Source organism: Lynx rufus, unplaced genomic scaffold (assembly GCF_022079265.1).
Source record: "Lynx rufus isolate CCGP_SWC_20201006 ecotype Redwood Valley unplaced genomic scaffold, mLynRuf1.p SCAF_21, whole genome shotgun sequence".
In the NCBI taxonomy this organism is placed as follows: domain Eukaryota; kingdom Metazoa; phylum Chordata; class Mammalia; order Carnivora; family Felidae; genus Lynx; species Lynx rufus.
Genome location: NW_025814836.1, coordinates 21556184 through 21573144, shown reverse-complemented (window position 1 = coordinate 21573144; position 16961 = coordinate 21556184). Strand labels below are relative to the sequence as shown.

Below are 16961 nucleotides of genomic sequence, written 5' to 3'. Positions count from 1 at the left end.
AACAACTCAAATATGGGTCTAGATCTACACTGTCCTATATCGGAGCCACTAGCTGCATGTGGCTGTTAAGCATTTAAGATATGACTAGTCCAAGTTGACATGTGCTCAAGTGTCACACATCAGATTTCAAAGACTTAATACAAAAAAAAGAATGTGAAATATCTCATTAATATTTTTTACATGGATTATAGGTTGAAATGATAGTATTTTGGATGCCAATATTGGGTTAAACAGAATATTTTATTAAAATTAATTTCACCTTTCTCTTTTTACCTTTTTTAAATGTGACTACTTGGAAATTTAAAAGTGTACATGTGGCTTGCATTTCATTTCTAGCTCTGGTCTAGATACTCTTGGGGCAGTGTGTCTGGAAAAGAGGAGGCTGTAGTTAAGGCTGTAACTAAGGGTTATCTTGGGAAAGAGAAAGGAGCCAGTGACTCAGGACAGCACAGTACAATTCACAGTGACCCCGTGCATACCACGAGCAGCTCAGACAAAGGTGGTTTCGCAGTTCTGATACCCTGAGGCTGATGTAAGAGGAGATCCCGTGAGTAAGATTGAATTACGAGTTGCCGCGTTCCCGTGCTGAGCGGATTGCAAAGTGGTGGTGAATATCTCTGTACCATCCTCTCTTTCTCTCCTTGTTCTGTTTAGGTTCTATGCCCGGGACTCTGGTCTGCTCAAGTTTGAGATCCAGGCAGGCTTACTGGGCCGCCCCATCAACCACACAGTGCGGCGCCTTGTTGCATTCACCTTCCACCCTTTTGAGCCTTTTGCTATTTCCGTGCAGAGGACTAATGCCGAGTACGTTGTCAACTTCCACATGCGACACTGCTGCACGTAGGTGCCTCACCAGAGCCCCGTTACCTGGTCTTCCGAAACGTTGCCCCCTTCTTGTCTCAGTGGACTCTGAAGCAAAAGCTCCTGCCTACCGGCTTTGTTGGTTCCAGATGGTTATACCTCAGTTGGGGAGAGCCGGAGAGAGGAGCGAGGGTGGCCCAACCAAATGGAATTTTTATCGTATCCAACTACTGATTGATTGCAAGTCCTCTGGTCCTTTCCCTGTGGGAATGCCCAGCATTAATTAAGTCCAGTTAGTTTTTGTTCTGTTTTGCATTTTATTGCTATATGAAGATGACAGCATTACACCTTCCCCCCCCCCCCATGTCCATTCTTTGGCATTATGGTATGCGGTCTGAAGTGGGTACATCTTTGCTCACGGGAACTGTGTCCATCTTTCCACGTAGCCGACAGCAGGGCTATCTTTATATAAAGAGAACACAAATAAAGCCTTGGTATTTTCTTACTTAAATATATCCTGTTTGCTGACCGCCTTCTGTCCCGATCTCACCGAATACTTTTCACATTTGTGGTTCCAGGAGGGACTGTGAAAGGGACTGGAGGCCATGGCTCCAGCAGCTGCCCTGGGGAGAGCGGAGTGGTGTGTGCCAGCACGGAAGACCGTTATCTGTCAGGATTGCCGTCTTCCCTGGGGTTTCGTCCTGGTAGTCGTTACAGCTGGAGGGGCCGGGCATAACTGCACGTTGTCATGTGGAAGCACGCTCCCATCTGCACGGTCTGTGTCGTGCAGGTGGGAGGGTGATCCGTTCTCTGGGGCCGTAGCAGATACAGACACCGTGTAGCACGCACAGCAGTTGGGTCGTGAGAGCTGGCAGGCTCCACGTGTCCCTAAAGAGATCAGACTGACTGCTCCTGGATGGCCCGGCCGTCACTGCTCCTCCGAACACCTGCTGGCCCCCAGCCAGCCTCCTTCTGTGCAGTCTCAGCCAGTGTCCTCCGGCGGGCTCGTGAGGCTGCTTCTGTCTCATCCGCATAACGTATCCCCCGCTTATGGAGTCAGCTTGTTTAGTAGCACCTGACTTTGAAAGCAGCTTGAAATGTTGGATTTCAGAGCAGGTTGTGGAAAGAGTCACGGATGCGAACAGATGGATTCCGTATCCCTCTGCCATCCAGATCGACCTCCCTTGGGAGCATAACAAATGTGATAGGAGATACAGAGCCCCACCAAAAACAGTTCAGCTAATTTCATCATCCTCAATATCGAACGGCTGCATTCATTCTCATTCAGCGTGCAGCGCAGGATTTGAGCGCCAGCTATGGGTCGGGTAGATGCTGTGCTGAGATCTGGCGGATGAGACAAATAGGCCAATAAAGAGAATTATAATGCAGGATGGCAGAAGCCCCAGTAGTGGTTCTCTGGGAACAGTGGAGAAGGATGAAGGAGAGGTGGAGGAGGAGAGCCATACTGAGGAAGGGACACTGGAGCCAGACAAACGGGAGTCTGTTGTGTGGGCCAGGGCAGGGGACGTTTCGAGGAGAGAGCCAGCATGCACAAAGGCGCGGAAGCGTGAACAGGGCTGTCAGGGCCGTGGAATGGTAACGAAGACGGCTGCGGCACAGGCTGTGGGGAGGTGGGGGGAGTGTGACCGAATCATGGAGAGAAGTCTTGTGTGTGGTGTTAGGGTTTGTGCGGTGGAAGACGTGATCCGAATTTCACAAAGACTGTCTTTAGCAGTCTGGAAGGTGGTTTGGAGCCGGGCCGACAAGCCAGTGGTGGTAGTCCAGAGGAGAAGAGGAGGGTTTGAATGACCTCACTGGGCTTCTGGAAGGATGAAATACTGAGGCATTCTCCTAGATTCTTGGCAGGTCATGACAAAATCAGGATCCCAAAGCAGTCACACGTTTGTGGGGGACTCAACCAGTCTTTCGTGGTTGAAGCCCTTCACCTGCAGCTTTCTTCTGTGCCAGGTTGCTTGACTGTACCTGAGGGACTGGGGAGTGGAGTCACTCGGGCTGCAGTGGGAATCCCCGCCCTTCTGCCCCATAGGTCTGTGACCCTGGGCGGTGTCCTAGCCCTTCTGAAGCTTAAGGTGTACTTCCTGTCGCCTTACTCCTCCATTCTCCTGGTCGTATCTCCTGTCTTCCATCTCGTCTAACTCCCCAAGCGATTCTCATACGCTTTCCTGCTCTGTTTACTCTCCCACTCGCTGAAATTGCCGTTTGACACCTTCATTCCTCTTCCAAAGCCCACCTTCCTTTTCTCCCTCATCACCTTGCCACCCACTTCCAGACGGGAGTGGAAACAATCACGTGGGGAAATTGCCTTATCTTTCTTTTCACCGTGTCAACCCCATGACTTGTGTCTATGTTCCTCGCCTGCTTTTCCTCCGGAGTCCAGTAGCCTTGCTTCCCTAAAAGGCCAACTCCTCTCCGTGCTCACTGAATCCTGTCTCTTCTAGACTTCTCAATTTCTTCACTCCTGCAATTATTCTTTACTGTATCTTCCTCTTGATAGGTCATTTCTACTAGCACATTAGATACACTCTAGGATGTTCTTTTCTTCTTTTTTCTTTTTTTAAAGATTTTAAGTAATCTCTCCACCCGACAAGGGGCTTGAACGCACAGCCCTGAGATCAAGAGTTGCACGATCTACTGACTGAGACAGCCAGGCACCCTTACGATCTTCTTTATCTTTTTTTTTTTTTTTTAATATTTATTTATTTTTGAGAGAGAGAGAGAGACAGAGTGCAAGAAAGGGAGGGGCAGAGAGAGGGAGAGAGAGGGAGACACAGGATCTGAAGCAGGTTTCAGGCTCCGAGCTGTCAGCACAGAGTCCAATGTGGGACTCGAACTCACGGACCGTGAGATCATGACCTGAGCCGAAGTCAGACTATCAACCGACTGAGCCACCCAGGTGCCCCAGATCTTTTTTCTTTAAAACCTCCTGCTTTGGCCTCTTCTCCCCCTTCAGTTACTGCCCACCTCTGTTACCCTTCACAGAAAAACTTCTCAAAGGAGTTGTTTAAATTAAATGTTTTCACCCCACCACGTCCTGTTTTTCCTCAGCCCACTCCAGATGGGTTTTAGTCCCCCCTCCACTGACACGGCACTTGTCCCAGTCCCAGGGACTCCATGTTGTCAGTTCAGCACACACCTCTCATCCCTTTTGTGCTCAGCCGCCCGACATCGGGCATAATTCATTTCTCTCTCTGTCAGGAAGCACTTGCTTTTCTTGGTTTCCGGGACAGTACGAGTTTCTGGTTTTCTTCCTGCCTTGCTGGTGGTTGCTCATTGGTCCCCTTTGCTGGCTTCTCGGCTCTCCCTTTAGATGCTAGAGTGCCCCAGCCCTTGGCCTTGGATTCTCTCCTCATTTCCTCTGTATACCATTTCTTTAATTGATTTGTCCATTTCCCTGGTTTTATATTCTAGCTATATGCTGATGATTCTCAAAATTATAACCCCAGCCCTGATGCCTTCCTGGACCTCCAGATTCATATATCCCATGGCTTACCTGGCATCTTCATTTGAATATCTAATAGGCATTTCAAAACCAGCATCTCCAAAACTGGGCTCTTGAGTCTCACTCCCCACTTCTAACCCATTGTTTTCCTCCCAGAGTTTCCAGATGGCTTCAGCGTTTACCCATTTACTGCAGGCAATAACTTAGGAACTATTTCCAGTTTTCCTTTTTTCCAGCCCCCACCTCTCCCCCTGGCGCCCACACATCTGCCTTTGCCTTACCAACCGTGGTGATCCCTTACTCCATGTTAGTGACTAGAACTAGGTCAAGACCAGCTGGCAGAAGGGGTTAGTTTACGAATGTCGTGTGACTTCTGTCAGGTCAATTATACTGTAAGGTAGAGGTTTCTGGAACTGTGGGGGAAACATTTCTCTTTTGAAAATGTCTGTGAGGAACCATGTGGCCCACAGTTCCACAACCCACCACCCAATGATCCTATTCAAAAAGAATCAGCCAGGGGTGCCTGGGAAGTTCAGTCGGTTAAGTGTCTCACTTCGGCTGAGGTCATGATCTTGTGGCCTGTGAGTTCAAGCCCCACATGGGGCTCTGTGCTGACAGCTCGGAGCCTGGAGCCTGCTTTGGATTCTGTATCTCCCTTTGTCTCTGCCCCTCCCCTGCTCATGCTCGCTCGCTCTCTCTCTTTCTCTCTCAAAAATAAACAAATGGTAAAAAAAAAAAAAAAAAAAAAAAATTGTTTTTAAAAATTCCCTGAGGAGGGAGCTGAACTGGATGGCAGAGTAGAGAGGAAAGAACCCGGATCATAGATAACGTAGTTGGTTGGCTGGATCACTCAACCCTATAACCCATCCTACATCTGGGTTTCTGGTTCTGGGAGACAGTAAGCTTCCATACTGTTTAAGCCACTTTGAATTGATTTGTTGTTGTTGTTTCTTATAATTGAAAGCAAATTAATAGATGCAAAGAGAAAGGCAGGTCCTCCGTGGAAAGAGTCAGGAAGTTCCTGCTGGCTGGGTATCTTATTAGGTTGGGTTTGAAAAGGCCCAATGATGACTCCTGTTCTCTGATTTCAGTAAGATTCCTGGCTCTCTGATAGCCCCCTTCAGCCATACCTGTACTGGCCTGGGTGTTTCTTATAGCTAAAAGGATGTAACTAAAATGAGCGATAAAGCACTGAGCTCATTGAGCACTTGAGCCATATGAAGTTCACAACCCCTGTGTGTTTATATTAACTGTGTTTCTAAAGGATTTTAGGCTCCTCTCAGTAAATTCTAGTGCCTTCTTTCTACAGATATCCAGTGAACTTCAAGAATCTTTGGAGAATCAAGCTCTTTGGAACCAAAAATGTTTAAGAAAAGCAGAGACGTCAGGGGATTTATCTTTCAGATCTAAACTCTTGCCTGGAACTCTCTTCTCATCCCTATTCTGCAGGGGCTGATGTGTCAATGATCAGGGCCAAGCCGTTCTGGGCCTTTGAGAGAAAGGCTCCATTTAAATTTGGTCTCTTTCATTCAGAGTCCTTGTAGAGAAGCACAGTATTAAATCAGTGAAAAGCCTAAATTAGATAATTTTTAAAAGAACGGTAGCTTCATTATTTTTCAAGTACACAGAGTAACTGCATCTCAGCCATGAAGTGTTCCTTTGTAGAAACCCTTGGAGACTTTTCTTAATGAATGGATTATAATTATTGGTAATCAGCATAACGGTTCTCTGCAATACGTGCTTCGAAAGGAATTGAGCATATTAAATGATTTTGATGTTCCAGAGGGCAATTTTGTTTACAACATCAATCTGCTCAGTGTATACCCTTTATAGCTATAACCCTCTGTTGTTTAAAAAAAGAAAAAAAAGAAAGCAAAGAAAGGAAAAATTCTGAAGACTCTCTCCATCATACAACATTTGATTACCAGAGGCAGAAATAACATGGGAGGATAGAGAGATGCATAGTAGGACTCATTCTTTACCCACATTGTCCTGACAGAACTATGGGAACAGGTCAGGCTTATGAGTGGGGCCTGTCCCTGTCACCTGCTAGCTCTGTATCCTTGGGCTGGCTTGATAATAAGAATTTTACCGAGTTTCAATTTCTCTGTAAAATGGGGTAACGTCTGCCCGGCAGGGCTGATGTGAGCAGTAAATGAGTATTAGTTGAAGCTCTTCATACAGGAAGTAGCCAATAAATCCTAGCTTCCATTCTCTCCCTAGATTTCCTGGCCTGTGGGGGAGGCTCCCCCCGCCCCCTCAATGTCACAGAGACCGCACCCAGCCCTGGTGGTGCCTCTCTGTTCCTTGCTGATCCAGAAACACAAGCTTGCCCCTTCTCTAGGCCCAGCCCCTACACAGGACACCGGTGGCTTTTGAGGGGGTGCCATTCTGCCACCACAGTCTCTGTTCTGAGAAGACCAGAACATCCCTAACCCTCTTGGCGGCCAAATACATTGGATTCAAAGGAGCCTTGTTGCTGACAGTTTGTTGTCGTTGATCGTGAACGTTTACTAAGTGCTCACTCTGGGGTCAGGAGCTAGGTAAGCACCTTATGTTGGAAGGTATTTCTTCATTTCCTCGATTCTGAGATGCATTTTTCAAAATTGGAGTGTATCCAATATGGGGATCTCATCAGTGTCAGTCGGCAACCACAACGTCACCGCTGTCGTCGCCTGTGCAGGTTCACACTGAGCATGCTCTTCCCGTTGTCCTCCTTGCTGTTGAGTAATGTGCGCTGGGGATACCACATGTGTTAAGTGTCCATGCTCTTTGAAGTGTCTTCAAAAAGATTATCCTAGGATTTGGTGTTGAAAGGTTATTTTATATACAGAAAGGTACGGAAGCCGAGCAGTGTGGTTAATTTTGGTATCAGCGAAGCAAAGGTTTGCCACTGAAGGAATGAACGTGAGGCCACATTTTTTTGCAGAGCAGCCACCGAGTGCTTTTTGGAACTAAGAAAGATAACCACTGGCAAACGAAGTTTTACTGGCATACTGAGTTTCGTGGAAAAGGACCGCCTGTCACACAACCAACAAGGCAAATGAAGGAAGGGGAGACTGTCACAGGCCTCGGAATAAATGGAAGAAGTTGTAATGCAACAAGAGGCCTTGTGTGACCAATTCATGCAAAGCGCAGGACTAATCATTAAGGTGTGAACTGGTCAGAAACTTCCTGCTGACTCTGAACAGAAGCCGATTCACTTCCAGGGGCATGTGATTCAAAATAGGAAGAAAATGAAAACTAGAACCTAAGTCAAATGAGAAATACTAATGACACTGGGTGTTCTTCAGTGTGCCCCTAATACCTCTAAATCCAAAAAAAAAAAAAAAAAAAAAAAAGGCCTAAAATGCTCTTTGAATATGTATATGTTTTAAGGGTACTAGTAGGGTTTGTTTTAACTCGATATGATAAGACACACAGAGATGGAAATGACTGTCATGGAGGAAGAAGTCTGTTTTACCTACACGTCTCTAGAAACGGGGCAGGCATATCAGGCCCCATGGGGAGGCAGCTGGGTCAATCGGGAGGTCGAGGAGCCAGGGGAAAATGTGGGTGAGAGCCTTTATTGTGGTCTCTACAACAGGCAAGGCAGGCTGAGAAGGCTTGGGGTTGGCTAATCTGAATAATTTCGGTGAGCTCTGCGACATACGGGCTGGCCCTAGTTGTCTGATACCTGGCTCTGAGGTGATTAGGGCAGCTGGATAGCGGCCCAGAGTATGAGAGCACCATACAGGACGTGGTTGGGGCATTGGCTCCGGATTGGTTGGTGTGTGTGTAAAGGCACACTCCCAGGGAGTTGTTTGCTGTCTCTAGGAGTTAGCTGACCCTGGGAGGGGCAGTCCCTATAAGGTCAGTGAGGTCCTAATAGGTCAAAGCATCGGAAAATAAAAGGTACGGTTAATACGGTACAAAATGTCCTAAGTACTAAGCGTCGTCATGGTACGATCATCTAGGTTTCTTTGTTAGTGCCGCATGGTTGGTAGCCCGCTTCCAGGATGTCCTGCAGTGATCCCACCTCCTCGATTCATGCTCTTGGGTAGTTCCCTCCCACATTGTATCTGGGTTGGTCTGTGTGACCAAAACGACACAAGCAGAAGTGTGAGTGTGTCACTTTCAAGCCTCGGTTTATAAACGGCATCTTGGGGCCAGGCTTCTGCATCCACTCTACCCCCCGCTTCAACCGCTCACTCTGGGGGAGACCAGCTGTCCTGTCGTGAGGACATTCGGACAGCCTTCCGGAGAGACCCGCTTGGCTTCTTGCTAATAGCCATGGGAGAGAGATACCTTGGAAGCGGGTCCTCCGGCCTCAGTCAAGCCTGCGGATGACTGCAGCCTCATGAGAAACCCTGAGCAAGAACCACCCAGCCCAGCCACTTCCAGATTCTTGACTCTCAGAAAGCCTGTGAGATAAATGTGGTTTTAAGCTGCTGAGTTTGGGGGGCAATTTGCTATGTAACAATATCTGATGAACACACATAAATAATGGCGTGTTTTGCAATATGGCACCTTATATTTGAAAAAGTCCATATTACACTCGTTTTTTTTTTTTTTTTTTTTTTACACTCGTTTTATAAATAAGGAAACTAATCTCTGTGACGCTAAGTGATTTGCCCATCGTTACTAGTTAATAGCAGGTAAAACTAATCCAGCCTGTGTCAGAATTCACTTAAATCCTGGATTTATAGAGATCTAAACTGGGGTTTCACTGATTACCAATAACATTCACAGGGAATTCTTACGTTTCAGCGCCTCTGTATCCACTCCCTCCCTTAGAGGGGGATGACCAATAAGGATATTTTTGATTAAGGTTGAAAATCCACATATTTCTCCCTCTTCACATGAGTATGTTGGTTGGCTTATTTGTTCATTTATGTATTAAAAATGTTTTGAGGACCTACTAAGTGCCAGGAACTAGGAATATAAGAATTTGTGTCATAGCCCCAACCGTTTCTGGTCTGAAAATGTTTCTGGATACAGCCGTACCTCAGAGATAGTGCCAGTTTGGTTCCCCAGCACTGCCGTAAAATGGATATCACAATAAAGCGAGTCAAATGAATGCTTTTGTTTCCCTGTGTGTATAAAAGCTGTATTTACACCATGCAATAGTCTGTTAAGTGTGCAGCAGCATTATGTCTAAAAAAAACAATGCACATACCTTAATTTTAGAAATGTCGCTAAAAACTGCCACCTGAGCTTTCAGTGAGCTGTAATCTTTTTGCTGGTGGAGGGTCTTGCCTCAGTGTCAACGGTGCTGACTGGTGGCCGTTGAAGGTTGGGGTGGCTGTGGCAATTTCTCAAAATAAGACAACGGAGAAGTTTGCTACATCAATGGACTCTTCTATCACAAACGATTTCTCTGTAGCTGGTGATGCCACTTGATGACTTTTTCCCACAGCAGAGCTTCTTTCAAAATTGGAGTCTTCTCAAAACCCGCCGCTGCGCCGTCAGCTGAGTGTAGGTAATACTCCAAATCCTTTGTTGTCATTTCAACAATCTCCTCCGCCAGGAGGAGGCGCTGTCTCAGGGAACCGCTTTCTGTGCTCTTCCCAAGAAGCAACTCTTCATCTGTTACAGTTTGATCATGAGATTTCATCAATTCAATCCCATTTTCAGGCTCCGCTTCCTGTTCTCTTGCTGTTTCCACCACATCTGCAGTGACTTCCTCTCCTGAAGTCTTGAACCCCTCAAAGTCATCCAGGAGGGTTGGGATCAATTTCTTCCAAAGTCCTGTTCATGTTGGTATTCTGACCTCTTCTCATGAATCATGAATGTTCTTATTGGCATCCAGAATGGTGAAGCCTTTCCAGAAGGTTTTCAGTTTACTTGCCCAGATCCGTCAGAGGAATCCCTATCTGTGGCAGCTATAGCCTTACAAAATGTATTTCTTAAATAATAAGACCTGAAAGTTGAAATTATGTCTGGATCATGGGTTGCAGAATGGATGTTGTGTCAGTAGGTGTGTAAACAACATCAGTCTCGTACATCTCCATCAGAATTCTTGGGTGACCAGATGCATTGTCAACGAGCAGCAATATTTTGAAAGGAATCATTTTTTTTTCTGAGCAGTCGGTCTCAACAGTGTTTGGGTTTGCAGTATTTCGTGTACCATGTTGTAAACAGAAGTACTGTCCGGACTTTGTTACATCGCTGACAGAGCACAGGCAGAGTAGGTTGAGCATAATTCTTAAAGGCCCTAGGATTTTCAGAGTGGCACATGAGCACAGGCTTCCACTTGAAGCCAGCAGCTGCATTAGCCCCTACCAACAGAGTCAACCTGTCCTTTGAAGCCAGACGTTGACTTCTCTCCAGCTAAGAAAGTCCTAGATGGCATCTTCTTCTGATATAAGGCCGTTGCATCCACACTGAAAATCTGTTGTTTGGTGGAGCCACCTTCATTAACGATCACAGCTGGAGCTTCTGGAGAACTTGCTGGAGCTTCTACATCAGCACTCGCTGCTTCGCCTTGTAGTTTCATGTTATGGAGAAGGTGTCTTGTCTTCCCTTAAACCTTGCGAACCAACCTCTGCTAGCTTCCAACCTGTCTTCTGTGGCTTCCCTACCTCTCTCAGCCTTCCCGGAAGTGAAGAGAGTGAGGGCCTTGCTCTGGATTAGGCTTTGCCCCCAGGGAAGGTTGTGGCCGGTTGGATCTTCTCTGCAGGCCACGAAGACTTTCTCCTCGTCAGCAGTGAGGCTGTTTCTCTTATGTGTGTGTTCACTGGAGTAGCACTTCTAATGTCCTTCAAGAATTTTTCCTTTACATTCACAACTTGCCTAACTGTTTGGGGCAAGAGGCCTAGCTTTTGGCTTCTCTCAGCTTTCAATATGCCTTCCTCACTGAGGTTAATCATTTCCAGCTTCTGATTTCAAGTGAGAGATGTGTGACTCTTCCTTTCACACAGACACTTAGAGGCCACTGTAGGGTTACTAATTGGCCTCATTTCAATATTGTTGTGTTTCAGGAATCAGGGAGAGTGAGAAAGAGGGGGACAACTGGTTGACGGAGCAGTCAGAACACACGACAAAACAATTATGTAACATCAAAGATCACTCATCACAGATTGCCACAACAAATATAATAACAATGGAAAAGTTTGGAATATTGCAAGAATTACCAAAACGTGACACGGTGACTCAAAGTGAGCAAAATGTTACTGGAACAATGGAGCCGACAAGCTTGTAGACATGAGGTTGCCGTGTAAAATCTGCGGTGTCCGAGAGATCCCGTAAAATGAGGGGTGTCGTCGTGCCATCGGGGAAGCTTCCAGATAACCAGTGTCTGAATGCGGAGGTGGGAGGAAGGAGCCGAGGGGTGGGTTGTGCGGTGGGAGCCCAGGCTTCTCTGTGTCCTGTTTTATTAACTCTGATGATGGAGTTCTGTCCCCCCCCCAGGGAGCACTTACAGTTCCGTCCCCCCCCAGGGAGCACTTACAGATCCACAGGACAGCTGCCTGAAACTGCCGCCTGGCCCTGCCAACAGAAGCCGAGTTCCCAGGCCCCATGCTGTGCGTCCCATTCATCGTCCTGAGACCAGAGAGAGATCTCCTGGTCTTCAACTACCGTGTGTCTTCCAAACTTAGTATTAATTAACCAGGATTAGGAGAGGAGACTGTCACTTCGCTTTAATTAATTGTTGAAAGAACAGAGAGGGGTCTATATTTCTACTAAAAGGAAAATTTAAAAAACGGAGGGAATGGAAATATTCTGAATGGGGGAACCCAGAAGTAAAATAAAGGTGGTTTTCAAACTCAGTTTCTTCTCCCTCATCTTTAAAGGGTTTTTTGGGGGGCGGGGGGACATGTGTTATGAGGTTTGAAGTCTGTCCTTAAGGAGGGATATGTTATTGAAAATAAATTACCTTTAGATTGTTTTTCACAGTCAGTTTATTTTGTTTTATTTTATTTTTATTTTAGAGAAGAGAGCGTGAATGGGGGAGGGGGCAAAGGGAGAGAGAGAATCTTAAGCAGGTTCCACACTTAGTGCGGAGCCCAATGTGGAACCTGGTCTCACAAACCATGAGATTGTGACCTGAGCCAAAATCAAGAGTCAGACACCCAACCGATTGACTACCCAGGCACCCCTTCCACAGTCAATTATTTTTAAAGAAATGTTTTAATGTCATTTTGGTTAAAATTTTTAAGAATATAGCTTATCTGAAAAGTGATTATCAACTCAGGGTAGGTTACAGATAAAATTGAGGTCATGGGCATGTTAGAATCTTTTTTTTTTTTTAATTTTTTTTTTTAAACATTTATTTATTTTTGAGACAGAGAGAGACAGAGCATGAACGGGGGAGGGTCAGAGAGAGAGGGAGACACAGAATCCGAAACAGGCTCCAGGCTCTGAGCAGTCAGCACAGAGCCCGACGTGGGGCTCAAACCCACGGACAGTGAGATCATGACCTGAGCCGAAGTCGGACGCCCAACCGACTGAGCCACCCAGGCGCCCCTGGGCATGTTAGAATCTTGACAGAAATTTTGAAAAAATTAGTTGAGATTTTTATTGGGAGAATGAAAAAGTGTGTAAGTTTTCACATTACAAATTGCAGAAAGTTAAAAAAAATCTTATCTGATGAGGTTATGCGGAAGATGGATTCATAACTGAGACACATCTCCCCCAAATCTTGGAGGGACATGAGATTTTCCTGCTTATCAGATAGGGGGATTAGCTTTGGAAGGCTGAAAAGCATTGCATTAGATAAATACTGGTTTTCACGGCTCCTGGGTGACTCAAGCGTCCAACTCTTGATTTCAGCTCAGGTCATGATCTCACAGTTGGTGAGATCGAGCCCTACACTGGGCTCCACACTGAGCATGGAGCCTGCTTGGGATACTTTCTCTCCATCTCGGTCTCTGCCCCTCCCCTGCTCATGCTCGCTCTCGCTCTCTCTCTCTCTCTCTCTCTCAAAAATAAATAAACATTAAAACAAATTGAACAGATACAAGTGGAAACTTTTGCATAACAATTATCAAAACAAAGTGACATGACAAATGACAACACATTTACCAAAGGATTGATTTTCTTAGTGTAAAACATTTTTAAAATATAAAAAGATGAACAATCCCCAGTTAAAAATGGGCAAAGAATCTTATTAGCAGAGTGTTCACAGAAAAAATACATACACGTGGTCAACAGCTATATGAAAATGTGACATTTATGGCACAAAAATAAACACTCAGATCAACAGAACAGAATAGAGAACCCAGAAATGGACCCACAAACGTATGGCCAACTAATCTTTGACAAAGCAGGAAAGAATATCCAGTGGGATAAAGACAGTCTCTTCAGCAAGTGGTGCTGGGAAAACTGGACAACGGCATGCAGAAAAATGAACCTGGGCCACTTTGTTACACCATACACGAAAATAAATGCAAAATGGATGAAAGACCTCAATGTGAGACAGGAAGCCATCAAAATCCTCAAGGAGAAAGCAGGCAAAAACCTCTTTGATCTTCGCCGTAGCAAATTCTTACTCAACACGTCTCCGGAGGCAAGGGAAACAAAAGCAAAAATGAACTACTGGGACCTGGGACCTCATTGAAATAAAAAGCTTCTGCACAGCGAAGGAAACAATCAGCAAAACTAAAAGGCAACTGACAGAATGGGAGAAGATATTTGCAAATGACATATCAGATAAAGGGTTAGTATCCAAAATCAATAAAGAACTTAAACTCAACACACAATAAATAAATAATCCAGTGAAGACATGGGCAAAAGACATGAATAGACACTTCTCCAAAGAAGACATCCAGATGGCCAACCGACACATGAAAAGATGCTCCACATCACTCATCATCAGGGAAATACAGATCAAAACCACAATGAGATACCACCTTACACCTGTAAGAATGGCTAACATTAACAACTCAGGCAACAACAGATGTTGGCGAGGATGTGGAGAAAGAGGATCTCTTTTGCATTGCTGGTGGGAATGCAAGCTGGTGCAGCCACTCTGGAAAACAGTATGGAGGTTTATCAAAGAACTAAAAATAGAACTACCCTACGACCAAGCAATTGCACTACTAGGCATTTATCCAAGGGATACGGGTGTGCTGTTTTGAAGGGGTACATCACCCCCGCCAATGTTTATAGCAGCAGTATCAACAATAGCCAAAGTATGGAAAGAGCCCAAATGTCCATCGAGGGATGAATGGATAAAGAAGATGTGGTATATATATGTATACAATGGAGTATTACTCGGCAACCAAAAAGAATGAACTATGCATTCATTTGCATTTGCAACTATGTGGATGGACCTAGAGGGCATTATGCTAAGCAAAATTAGTCCGTGAGAGAAAGACAAATATCATAGGGCTTCACTCATATGAGGACTTTAAGACACAGAACAGATGAACATAAGGGAAGGGAAGCAAAAATAATATAAAAACAGGGAGGAGGACAAAACATAAGAGACTTAAGTATGGAGAACAAACAGAGGGTTACTGGAGAGGTTGGTGGGGGATGGGCTAAGTGGGTAAGGGGCATTAAGGATCTACTCCTGAAATCATTGCACTATATGCTAACTAATTTGGGTGTAAATTTAAAAAATAAAAAATTTAAAGCAGAAAAAAAAGAAAAACAAGAAAAGAAACAATAACCTATAAAGAGAATATATGATAGTGGCATCCTATCAATAAACCATTATGACTTACATAAAAAAAAATGTGACATTTATTTTTCACCCATCAGATTAGCGAAGGTTAAGTGTTTGATGATGCCATGTTGTCAAGAGCGTAGGGTGCTCTCCCCTACTGTTGGGGGAGTAAACTGATTGAAACTTCTTGAAGGACAAAAGAGCAGTGTCTTCGTAAATATTCATATTTTGAAAACCCAGTTAAATTCTGTGCATTAGGACAAAACATTTGCATATGTGAGCAAGACATATGCACAAGGCCATTTCATTGTAACTTTTCCACTGTGAAAAAGTGGAAACTACTAGATGTGCATTGATAGAGGACAGACAAAATGAATTGCAAGCTCTGTCCATAAAATCGGAGCTGATACAGCTGTGAAAAATAATGAGGCAAGTCCATACATATTGATTTGGAAAGCTCTTTGAGCTGTAGTAATTGAACAACTGTATTTAATGTGAAAACACATTTTTTTTTTAATTAAAAAAAATCTGTGCTGAAATTGAGGTCACTATAGATATTAAATATATACATAGTCATGGAGTCGTAGAACACTTTTGAAAACATACTGAAGATGCTATTAACAATAATTACTTCTGGAGAGCAGACGTGGGGGCAAGGGAATGTGGACATTTACTCTCTAGCTTATTTCTTTTATCTCTGTAATCCTTTAACTGTGAACACGTATTACTTAAAATTTTTAATGAGTTTTGTTCAATTTTTAGTTGGGGTATAAAGCACAAACCATCAAATTTACCAGCTTACTTATTTACGTGCAGGTCAGTATTGCTAAATATATTCACATTGTTGTGCCATCAATCTCGGCAGTTGGTTCATCTTGCAAAACTGAAACTCTGTCCCCATTATGCAATAATTCCCATTTCTCCCTCGCCCAGCCCCTGGCAACCACCGTTGTGCTTTCTTTCTATGAGTATGACTAGTTATGTCCTGTAAGTGGAATCATACGGTATTTGCCCTTGCCTGGTGTCTTTTTGTGACTGGTGAATGTCACTTAGCAAAATGTCCTCAAGGTTTGTCCATGTTGTAGCCTATGTCAGAATTTCCTTCATTGTCGGGGCTCCCGGGTGGCTCAGTTGGTTAAGTGTATGACTCTTGATTTTGGCTCAGGTCACGATCTCACAGTTTGTGGGATTGAGCCTCGCGTCTGGCTCTGCACTGGCAGTAGGGGAGCTTGCTTGGGATTCTCTTGTCTCCCTCTCTCTCTGCCCCTCCCCTGCTCATGCTCGCTCTCTCTCTCTCTCTCTCTCTCAAAATAAATAAACATTAAAAAGAAAGAACTTCCTTCATTTTCAAGGCTGAAAAATATTCCATTACATATACGTGTATACCACCCTTTGTTTATCCATTCACCCCTGTGTGGACACGTACATGTTGCTCTCGGCTATCGTGAATAGTGCTTCTGTGACCATGAGTATACAAATATATCTTGGAGATCCTGCTTTCCATTCTTTTGGATATATACCCAGAAGTGGGATTTAAAGAGTTAAAAAAAAAAAAAAAGTGTTTAGCCAGTGAATTCACCTGTAGCAGCCGGGATGGTATTAGGTAGGCACTCTGTGGGCTAGTTGAGCCTCATAGTCTGAGGCCACGATTTTCTTTACTAGCCCCCGGGGGCTCGGCAATTTCATTGCAGCTCCTTGAGCTTTTTCCCTGTACGGCAAGGAGGGGCCTTAGCAGGATGGTGAACCCGCTGCTCCCTGCCTGCTCCTGCCTGCATTAATTCAGCACATTTCTATAGCTCCCTGAAGAAAGAGGCTGCAGCAGCATTTAATTAGCGGCCAGGAACATGCTTTCCCAAGGACACGACTTATTTTGCAGCCAGCTGTTGCCAGTGGCTCCCTAGCAACATGCAGTGCTCACATCGGATTGCTTCTCTCCAGACAAGTGGGGGGTGGCGGTTGGCCAGTCCACCTGCTGTCACAGCCTGGGGTGGGGGCATGGGGCAAAGGGTCCCTGGGTCCAGGGCTAATTCTCTAAAAGAAGCAAATGATCTGAACCTGTTATTCCTGCAAAGCCAGATGTGGTGCTAAAACCTCATGACCCTTGAA

General features: G+C 45.0%; 1 protein-coding gene across 3 annotated transcripts in view; it reads left to right on the top strand.

The window, feature by feature from the left end:
- DET1 (DET1 partner of COP1 E3 ubiquitin ligase) overlaps positions 1–11265 on the top strand; it is a 32997-nt gene extending 21732 nt beyond the window's left edge. For 2 of the 3 annotated variants that reach the window (XM_047086719.1, XM_047086717.1), the window contains exon 5: positions 655–1312. In XM_047086719.1, the coding sequence (XP_046942675.1) occupies positions 655–844 (190 nt within the window). In that variant the 3' untranslated portion in view covers positions 845–1312. Of the gene's footprint in view, positions 1–654; positions 1313–11223 lie in introns of those variants that run through there. The other variant, XM_047086718.1, reaches the window with a different exon arrangement.
- Positions 11266–16961: the final 5696 nt, after the last annotated feature.